Source organism: Bactrocera dorsalis, chromosome 1 (genome assembly GCF_023373825.1).
Source record: "Bactrocera dorsalis isolate Fly_Bdor chromosome 1, ASM2337382v1, whole genome shotgun sequence".
NCBI lineage: Eukaryota > Metazoa > Arthropoda > Insecta > Diptera > Tephritidae > Bactrocera > Bactrocera dorsalis.
In genome coordinates this window covers 21094427-21104862 of record NC_064303.1, presented here as the reverse complement: position 1 = coordinate 21104862, position 10436 = coordinate 21094427, and the positions used below count along the sequence as shown (strand labels likewise).

At 35.9% G+C, this 10436-nt stretch overlaps 3 protein-coding genes across 4 annotated transcripts in view; 2 read left to right on the top strand and 1 right to left on the bottom strand.

The window, feature by feature from the left end:
* LOC105225670 (glycoprotein-N-acetylgalactosamine 3-beta-galactosyltransferase 1) overlaps positions 1–10436 on the bottom strand; it is a 90557-nt gene that overhangs the window by 3516 nt on the left and 76605 nt on the right. The window lies entirely within an intron of this gene.
* LOC105225671 (glycoprotein-N-acetylgalactosamine 3-beta-galactosyltransferase 1) overlaps positions 1–10436 on the top strand; it is a 63497-nt gene that overhangs the window by 25804 nt on the left and 27257 nt on the right. The gene's annotated exons all lie outside the window — the stretch shown is intronic.
* LOC105221902 (protein rolling stone) lies at positions 4898–10340 on the top strand. The gene is made up of 5 exons (XM_049462010.1): positions 4898–5151; positions 7800–8028; positions 8490–8609; positions 9403–9586; positions 9652–10340. Exons 1-5 carry the CDS (start codon positions 5050–5052, stop codon positions 10010–10012), a joined length of 996 nt encoding a protein of 331 aa, XP_049317967.1. The 5' UTR covers positions 4898–5049; the 3' UTR covers positions 10013–10340.

Below are 10436 nucleotides of genomic sequence, written 5' to 3'. Positions count from 1 at the left end.
TATTAGGGTGGGTATTTTGTACTAAATTAACGGACTTGTAGCGTAACTACTAGAAACAAGTAAGGAAGGGCTAAGTTCGAGTGTCACCGAACATTTTATACTCTCGCATGATAAAGTGATAATCGAGATTTCATTATCCGTCATTTACATATTTTTTTATTTTGCTGTAAAATTAATTAGAATTAAATTCTAAGAGATTTACCGATATTTTCGGTGAAAAATTAGGTTAGGTTAGGTTAGGCACTGAGTTCTTCGTGTTCGATATAAGGGACCTTGAAAAGTTATAGTCCGATCACGACAATTTTTCTACAAGGGATACCTCAGCTCAAATACCGTATTTTTGTAAAGTTTTATTCCGCTATCATCATTTGTTCCTAATGTGTATATTATAAAGAGAAGGCATCAGATGGAATTCAAAATAGCGTTATATTGGAAGAAGGCGTGGTTGTGAACCGATTTCACCCATATTTCGTACATGTCATCAGGGTGTTAAGAAAATATTATATACCGAATTTCATTGAAATCGGTCTAGTAGTTCCTGAGATATGGTTTTTGGTCCATAAGTGGGCGACGCCACGCCCATTTTCAATTTTTAAAAAAAGTCTGGATGGAGCTTCCTTCTGTCATTTCTTCCGTAAAATTTTGTGTTTCTGACGTTTTTGTTAGTCGCTTAACGCACTTTTAGTGTTTTTCAACATAACCTTTGTATGGGAGGTGGGCGTGGTTATTATCCGATTTCTTCCATTTTTGAACTGTATATGGAGATGCCTGAAGGAAACGATTCTGTAGAGTTTGGTTGACATAGCTATAGTAGTTTCCGAGATATATACAAAAAACTTTTTAGGGGGCGGGGCCACGGCCACTTTTCCAAAAAAATTACGTCCAAATATGCTCCTCCTTAATATGATCCTTTGTGCCAAATTTTATTTTAATATCTTTATTTATGGCTTAGTTATGACACTTTATAGGTTTTTGGTTTCCGCCATTTTGTGGGCGTGGCAGTGGGCCGATTTTGCCCATCTTCGAACTTAACCTTGTTATGGAGCCAAGAAATACGTGTACCAAGTTTCATCATGATATCTCAATTTTTACTCAAGTTACAGCTTGCACGGACGGACGGACGGACGGACAGACGGACGGACGGACAGACATCCGGATTTCAAATCTACTCGTCACCCTGATCACTTTGGTATACTTAACCCTATATCTGACTCTTTTAGTTTTAGGACTTACAAACAACCGTTATGTGAACAAAACTATAATACTCTCTTTAGCAACTTTGTTGCGAGAGTATAAAAATGTGATAGAGAAAATATACTCGTATACTCAAAATATCTCATATGTTGACCAATATATAGCATATAGAGGCAATCGGAAGTATGTAGGAATAAAAAAAATATTGTAACGAGTTTACTCGATAAATGGTCTCTTAGCTTGAGTTCGATCACTGAATTTTTGTAATAAAAATCCCAATTGATTGGCTATACTACTATGAGCAAAAAATAGTAAGACTTTTTTTATAATTTTAAAAGGTCTTAATTTATTCTTTAAAATCTTTGTCGTCTCCCTCAAAGTAATTACCCTTAGCCTCAATGTACTTGTGCCATCGCTTTTTCTAGATGTTAAAGTCAATTTCCGGAATAGTCAATGCACATGAGATTCACGTATGTATAATGTCTTCAATTGACTTCTCCCGAAGCAGGGGGTTTAAGTTTGCTGAATAGACAGAACTCACGCGGGGATAAATCAAGCGTATACGGTGGTTTAAATTTTGGCGAAAAACTCACGAAGAATCAATGCAGTCCGCGACGGTGCATTATCGCGGTGCAAAAACCAAAAGTTGTCGGCCCATAATTCTGGCCTCTTTTTATACTCTCGCAACAAAGTTGCCAAGGAGAGTATTATAGTTTTGTTCACATAACGGTTGTTTGTAAGTCCTAAAACTAAAAGAGCCAGATATAGGGTAATATATACCAAAGTGATCAGGGTGACGAGTAGAGTTTAAATCCGGATGTCTGTCTGTCCGTCCGTGCAAGCTGTAACTTGAGTAAAAATTGAGATATCATTATGAAACTTGGTACACGAAGATGGGCAGCAAAATCGGCCCACTGCCACGCCCACAAAATGGCGGAAACCGAAAACCTATAAAGTGTCATAACTAAGCCATAAATAAAGATATTAAAATGAAATTTGGCACAAAGGATCGCATTAGGGAGGGGCATATTTGGATGTAATTTTTTGGAAAAGTGGGCGTGGCCCCGCCCCCTACTAAGTTTTTTGTACATATCTCCGAAACTACTACAGCTATGTCAACCAAACTCTATAGAGTCGTTTCCTTTAGGCATTTCCATATACAGGTAAAAAATGGAAGAAATCGGATAATAACCACGCCCACCTCCCATACAAAGGTTATGTTGAAAATCACTAAAAGTGCGTTAACCGACTAACAAAAAACGTCAGAAACACTAAATTTTACGGAAAAGATGGCAGAAGGAAGCTGCACCCAGGATTTTTTTAAAAATTGAAAATGGGCGTGGCGTCGCCCACTTATGGACCAAAAACCATATCTCAGGAACTACTCGACCGATTTCAATGAAATTCGGTACATAATATTTTCTTAAGACTCTGATGACATGTACGAAATATGGGTGAAATCGGTTCACAACCACGCCTTCTTCCAATATAACGCTACTTTGAATTCCATCTGATGCCTTCTCTGTATAATATTTACATTAGGAACCAATGATGATAGCGGAATAAAACTTTACACAAATACGGTATTTGAGCTAAGGTATCCCTTGTGGAAAAATTGTCGTGATCGGACTATAACTTTTCAAGGTCCCTGTTATCGAACACGAAGAACTCAGTGCCTAACCTAACCTAACCTAATTTTTCACCGAAAATATCGGTAAATCTCTTAGAATTTAATTCTAATTAATTTTACAGCAAAATAAAAAAAATATGACGGATAATGAAATTTCGATTATCACTTTAAAATGCGAGAGTATAAAATGTTCGGTGACACCCGAGCTTAGCCCTTCCTTACTTGTTATACATACTTACATATGTATATATTCATATATTCTCTATATATGCATGTATATTACTTACATATATGTATATAAAAACTACTAGGTACTTAAATTTTACTCCGTTTTGGTCATCACAAAATGCTGAAGCATTTAAAGTTTTAGAATTATTGTTTACACAAAACAAGCTCATAACGGCCCATATATGTATGTCAAAGGGGATGTGCTCAATAACAATAAATATTTTTGGTGCAAAATAATTTTAAGTTTTTGGTTGTGCCATTTATTATAAGGAAAACGTGCTGAGAGTAGGTAATGCAATAGTGGTCCACTAATATTAATGCTAATATATATGTACATACATATACATACGTATACATTAGGGTGTTTTTTTTATTGAACTATTAATTTTTTTCAGTACCGTTACGAAATTTCCTTGAAAATACCCTAAAAAAAATTCTCTGAAAATTTTAGCTCTTAATTTAACATTAAGAACTGGACCAAGGCCTATAAAAAATTTCCATAGAAAATACACTACAATCGTGAGTTTTTATCTTTAAATTCCTACAGCTCAGAGGTATTTTATGGCATCGCTTTGATTTTAGACGCATATTTCTCAGAATTGTTCACTCTACAAAAGTGCCCAGTGCAACAAAGTCGTAACTCACACCGAATTTTTATAGATGGTATGAATTAAAAAATCTATGAAAATTGCATAGAGCCTTACTTAAGAGCCGAAAATATTGTAATACACCTACAACATTCCACACGAGTTAAGAATCGATTAAAGATCAGGATGAAACTATATTATCAGAAGCTTAAATCGTTTTTAAGCTAATATCTTTCGCTTGCAACTGTAGTATCATCAAATGCTGCCAGCTCAGAAATCTCTTTTTACGTTAATAAAGACAGTCACACTAATACGTGCCATATGTATGTATGTGTACCTATTGGACAGCATTCTGTAATATCTGCAGTCTTTTTGAAAACCTTAATCTTAATCCATTGATAAGCTACAACTAGGACAAAGCTGCTTAGCCAACCTGTATGCTTCTTGTTAACTACAGAATTTATTGTTGAATCTCCTTCCTAGTAGACATGCGAGTACTTCTGGTTCAGAGTTCTCATCAGAAGCACCTTTTCACGTTCATTCTCTTGTCAACTCCCAAGTTTCTGAGTCTAGGCACCCAAATGAGACAGACGTCCATAATTGTAGGAATATGAACTTAAAACTTACACTGCCTTATGATTCCAGCAGATCTGCCCTCGGGGAACGCTAAGATGGAAAACATATTTACTATAATACTAGTAGATGGAAAACATATTTACTTTTGTTATATAGTATACTTGTACATAACTTGTTTTATCACTAATGACCCAGTAAACACTCTTGCCCTCTTCGGTCTGGAAAATATTCGCTTTATTTTCACGCAGGACGGACTGAGAGATATTGAACCCCTCTGAGGATCCCCTCACACCCACTTCCATCTTTAACCCGTCTGTTTAAAGAGTGAACCTTTCGCTTTTTCCCACAGATTCTCTCCATTCTCCTCTAACGGGAAATTACAATTGGAAATTCCTAACCAAGTTTAAGAAGGATATTATAAATTCTGTACTTATGCCTACATATAAGGAGTATATTATCAAAGATGACTTCATGCTTAAAGGCTCTGACATTCCACATTCCGCAATGGTTATGTAGAGAGTTTGTGAAGATATGGATCGATACTCCCGATGTTGCATATCCACATAGTATCATATTGAATCAGAGTACATATATCATATAATTTTAAATATATTTTATTTTTTATTTTAAAACGATAATAAATGTTAGTTTCTGTCAACTTTTTTTTCTAATTTACAGTAAGACACTCAACGTAGTCGACATATTTCACAAAATATTTCACTTGCATGACTTTTTTTCGAAATGGAGTGATTCCTTGAGGACTTTTAATGCGGGAAACACAACACAATATAATATAATATAATTGTATGAAAGAAATCATATTATTCTGGGAATATGAGTCGCTTACATGTAATTGTTCATCCTGTGAAAAAGGAGTTACGTCGGGATAAATGCGGTTTTGATCACACACCAGCTGATGACTTCGTTAAATCACAAGTGAGTAAAATGAAACAAGTGTTTAAAATATTTGTATGTATAAATGTATAACATAATTAGTCCTAATTTCATTCGTTAAATTCTTAATTAAAGTTGATTTAGAAAGTCTCTTTTAAGAAAAAATATCAGGTAATTGCAGGACGTTTCACAAATAGTGCCGCCAAGGTATACTATATACCGTCAATTCGCTTAATTCGTAGAAGGTGTAACAGCCGAAGCACTTTAACCTTACTGTAGCGTAAGCTAAACAGTGTCTACATATATCCACCTCACCCATGTAACTTTAACATATAGTGTGTTTTCAAATCCATGAGTGTAATACAGTGTCCAGTTAGAACTTTTTTCAATATGGCGAAAAGAACGACTGATTTTACAACCGCACATATGATGGTTGTTAACCAACATTTGCGCAGGACAAGAGAGGTCCATAGATCCAGCGTCAGGCACAAGAGGACAAGGGAACATCTGCTCGTTGTCATCCTAATGAGATTTATCGGCTTTACGGCTTCCAGTTATTCAGTTTTGACCAGGCATCAAAATAAATCTAATACAAAGTGGCTTGATGTTATTGTTAATACCATACTCTGTCCTGACTGCTGTCGCAAAGGTATCATCTGATGATTCTTGAAAGATGCAGTAATGGTCTGGCAGATGGAAACAAGAGTTGGTTGGGAGATCCCGACAGACGTGGTCCGAGTACTTGACATTTTCGACAGCGTAAAGTCGAGAGCATCTTAGGAGATGTAGGGTACGTCCGGGACTTTTTTCAACAGTTCATTACGCCAGTGGTCTAATCTAAACCAGATCGCGTAGATTAGAGCAATGCACTGCATTACATGCTGACTGTCCACTGAAATTGTGTAGAAACCCATCAGGTTCCGTGGAAACTTTCAATTAATTTAATGTCAATGTAAAATGGCATTCGTCGAACATATCTATGAAGTCTGTACTGCTCCCTCTAAGCCCTTCAATGTGGAATGTGAGCATCGGAATCCAGACACCATGCTCATTTCTAAGATAATCCAAAATTTTCCCGACAATTCGTCAAAAAATGACTCTTATAAGCTTTTGAAAAAGGATTTCCATGAATTGTATTGGGCTTCTTTATTACCGACAACTCTTGCTTTATACTGCGCCTAGTCACCGCCAGAGTCGGTTTTGCTTTTTACTAACCTAGGAACGACTTGTTTTGGTAGAAGAAAGGCATGAAGTCCACTTCTGACCAAAAAGCTTCCTATCCATCTGTATTACTGGTACATACATTGCTTCAGTTCTCTCTAGCCTGATCACTCTACAGTCAAGAGTCGATGTGGACAGATATACTATACATAGTTTCAGGCTTCGGCTGTGTACCAGACATGAGTTCGAGAGCGAGTTTTAGTTGCACATTCGACATCATCTGGTGTTTTGGTCACTTTCCATCGTCTTCCATTCTAGCGACCGCTTCCTTATAAAGGGATGCCGATCGTTCGTCGGAGCATCTTAATGATTTCCTAAAAAGTATTTTTTTCTGAAAATAATGTGATCTGGTATTACAAATTAATGAAATTGGTTTATTAGTTCCACTACGCCTATGTACATATTTACTTATAATTTATTACAAGTTGCAGTTTTTAAGTGATCGATGTTTTAAATATGTAAGTGTACTAATTGTCGATGAATTTCCTTTCATCCAGTTTTCCAGTGAAATGCAATTTTCGTTTGGTTTATTTAGTAGGAAATTAAAAGTTGGAACGAAGAATTTCTTTCAATGACGAATAAGTTATCATTTGCATTTGTTATTCAAAAATCCCACTTGGTCTAAGTCACAAATGTTGGGAAAATGTTTCCAATATTTTGTCTTCAATGTGTACTCGTACGAGTACAAGTATTTTCAAGGTTATTGCCACACTTTAGTTAAAAATTTCAAAGTCGAGTCGAATGTCAACACATATGTTAAAAGTCTCAAGCTATGGAAAGCAAGAGTACGTAAGCCCTACGAAGAAGAACAACAAAACCACGCCCTTTCGCAGCTGGTCAATATTTTCCTGTGATATCATATTTTATTCAAATGAAAAATGCAATGCATCCAACTTGCCGCAACACAATGTTCTTCCGAAGAGGTGTTGAAATCGAGAAAGGCCATGGGCTACTTGCCTATCTGCTTTGTTTGCTTCAATTAGGGTCATTGTACAACACAAAAAACTAAATGGCTGCCAGTGGCACGGAAATCTAACGGTGTATGTATGCATGTGTTAGTTGAAAGTGTTGAAAGGACGACAGATTGTTCAAAACTGGCAGTAGAGGTCTCAGTTTCAGCAAGTTCAAATTTTCTAAGGTGGCTACAGAGCAACTGGCTCACCTTGAGAATGGTCGCAGCAGGTTCAGCTCGATTTCGTATGGTAGCAACGCCTCACATTTCCGCTACTACTTAGAAACAAAAAAAAAGAAGGCAACCATAGACGCGGCCATCATTTGTCGCTTGACCGCTTTCTTAGTTAAATAGTCATTAATAATGTAGCACAAATTACCCACCTACATACGTCCTGTACTTAGTGTGATTATCCGTAGGAGTGTTCACCCTAACTGTTCAATGCTTTTTATTTTATTTAAATTTATTATTTTTAACTTTTTCTTTTGTTTGCTTCTTATTTATTTATTCCCTACAGTGGCAGAATTGCACCAAAAGCGTTGTGTATTTAATTTATCGTTGGCTTATTGCGTTGTTCTTCACCGCCGTCGTCATAGATTCGATGCTCGAAAAGGAGGAGGGTTCATCGACAAACTTTTGGCTGTATTTTATTTACCTGACCAACTGGGGTGTAATGCTTTGTATGCTTACGAATCTATTGGGCGCCATTTTGGTCACCACATGGCATTTTCATCCAGAGTATGCGGGTTAGTAATACTTATACACATATACCCAAGTATGGGCCTACACTTACATAATATATTGGGTTGTCGAAAAAGTCTTTTCGTATTTATAATCAAATTTCAACTTATTTTTTTTATTTATACTAATAAATGACTAAAGAAATATGTTCCATTTCGGTCGACCACTTTTTGCCACTTTTTCGCTAGAGACATTATTCCATCAGTGTAAATCGAAATTACGAAATTTTCAGTTTTTTTTCTTGGTCCAAGTTTTAACTTAAGGTTGTAACGATCAAATGGAAAACTTGTATGGAAAACTTTTTTATTTGACAAGTTATCTTCATGAAATTCGACATAGATTATAGATCATATTGTTCAGATCAGATCGCTATAGCCTATAGCTGCTGTAGTAGCTGGCCGATCAAAATTGAAATACATATATTTTATATATATTTTGTAATAACTTTTTATTTTCTTTCTTACAGATAACCTGTTAAATATGGAGTCGCTAACTAGTCCATTCGTCATCTACTGGGGCATGCATATTATATCTTTAGTCCTTTCAATAGTGATAACCGTCATCTATTGGAGTGTACTCTATGATGGTAAATAATCAAATATTATATTCAGCCCTCTTATTTCATAAGCGAGCGAATAATAACAATAGCTAAAATATCAATGTTGGACAAAATATTAAGATACTTTCGTAACAAAATTTGCAAATAGGATTATCACATTCCTTCTACAGAATTCACTTTTGGAAAAAGATGAAAATAAATTAATTAAAAAATATGTTTTGATTGAAGAAATACTTTATATTCATACAAACTCTCTTAAATTCTCCAAAATAACACAAAATACTAAACAAATCGTGTTCTCAGCAACTTATACGGCAATGAGACGCTTGGTCTTAAATGAAGCAGTTGGAACTACAAGTATTTCCTTGACAGTCGGGATTTCTATGTTACAACAACAAAAGACAGGGATAAGATTTTAAATGGAAGTGGTTCCCAATAACTTTCTGAAATACTCCTACATTGCCACTATTGAAAGTCGGTCGGAGGTGGGGGAGAAATCAATAATAGTTTCACTATATTTAGTCAACAATGCCTCGTTAGATCTCTGTAACACAAACGCACTTACTACAATATTTCATACCCTAGCAGGTTATAGCTGAACCGTATCCTATTTGAGGAGGCTTGATCACGGCAGTACTAGTTTAGTAATCTCACCTTTCATTGTTGAGTTCATACTTGACCTAATCTAATCATTGCCTTATACCGACATTACCGGTCGAAGTTTTATCCAAAAATACCTAAATTCATTATGTCAACCATAAAAACTGTAAACTTTCTCTTTCTAACAAATTGTTTAATTCTTACGTGTCTGCATTTCCAGCTGCTGAGAGCTCATTAAACGCCACGAACGTGCTGACACATGCCTGCAATTCCATTTTTATGTTCATCGATTTGCTGATTGTGGCGCACCCGTTGCGGCTACTGCACATGTTTCTACCAGCGTTATTTGGTATCATATTTGCAATATTCTCCGTTATATACCAGACATGTGGCGGCAAGAACAGGTATTGATAATTCAATTTGTCATTTTCACAAACACATTTTATTGAATACTTTCATTTACTTATAGAAGGGGCAAACCGTACATTTATCACGTGATTGATTGGCGTGAACCGTTAAATGCCACGCTTGTGGTTCTTGGCGTACTCCTGCTTACCTGCTGCATCTACTTGATACTCTTCACCATCTACAAGCTACGCACGCTGCTCTATAGACGCATAAATAATGCCTCATACTACTTCCCAACAACAACGCCGCACACTGGCGGTGCCGAGAAGTCCGCAAATGGCACTTTGCCGAAAACAGTTAAAGGCACGGGTATCCAGCATTCGCCTTCCGGAATTTCTATGGTGTTCGGTAACTTCAACACGCCCGCTGGCTATCATAACGAAGCGTTCACGAGTAGCACCGAGAAGTTGGAGCGGTATTAGGCAATTATTGCGGGGAGCTTACAGGGAAACAATGTGTAGTTCAAATTAAAATTGTAGGATTAATGAATATTATTTGTAAATACATATGTATAGTAGTTTGCATGCGTGTTTAAAGTGTAATGATTAACACCTCATTTTTCGTGACTAATGTACAAAATAAGTTTAAAAACATTTGCTGTTTCACTTGTATCTGCATTTAGTAAATTTATATTGAAAAGTACGTTTTTCAGCATTTTTAAGAATAGGCGTAGCATTAATTAAGAAATCTCGAACTGGTTGTGCGTATACCTTTTAAAAAATGTCAAATATAAAATATACAATATATAAATTTTCGCAAACATTGGATATTTACCATAAATATTTTATATTATAAATAAATTATATATACATTTGCATGTATATAGCTTAAGTGAATGTAGTCATA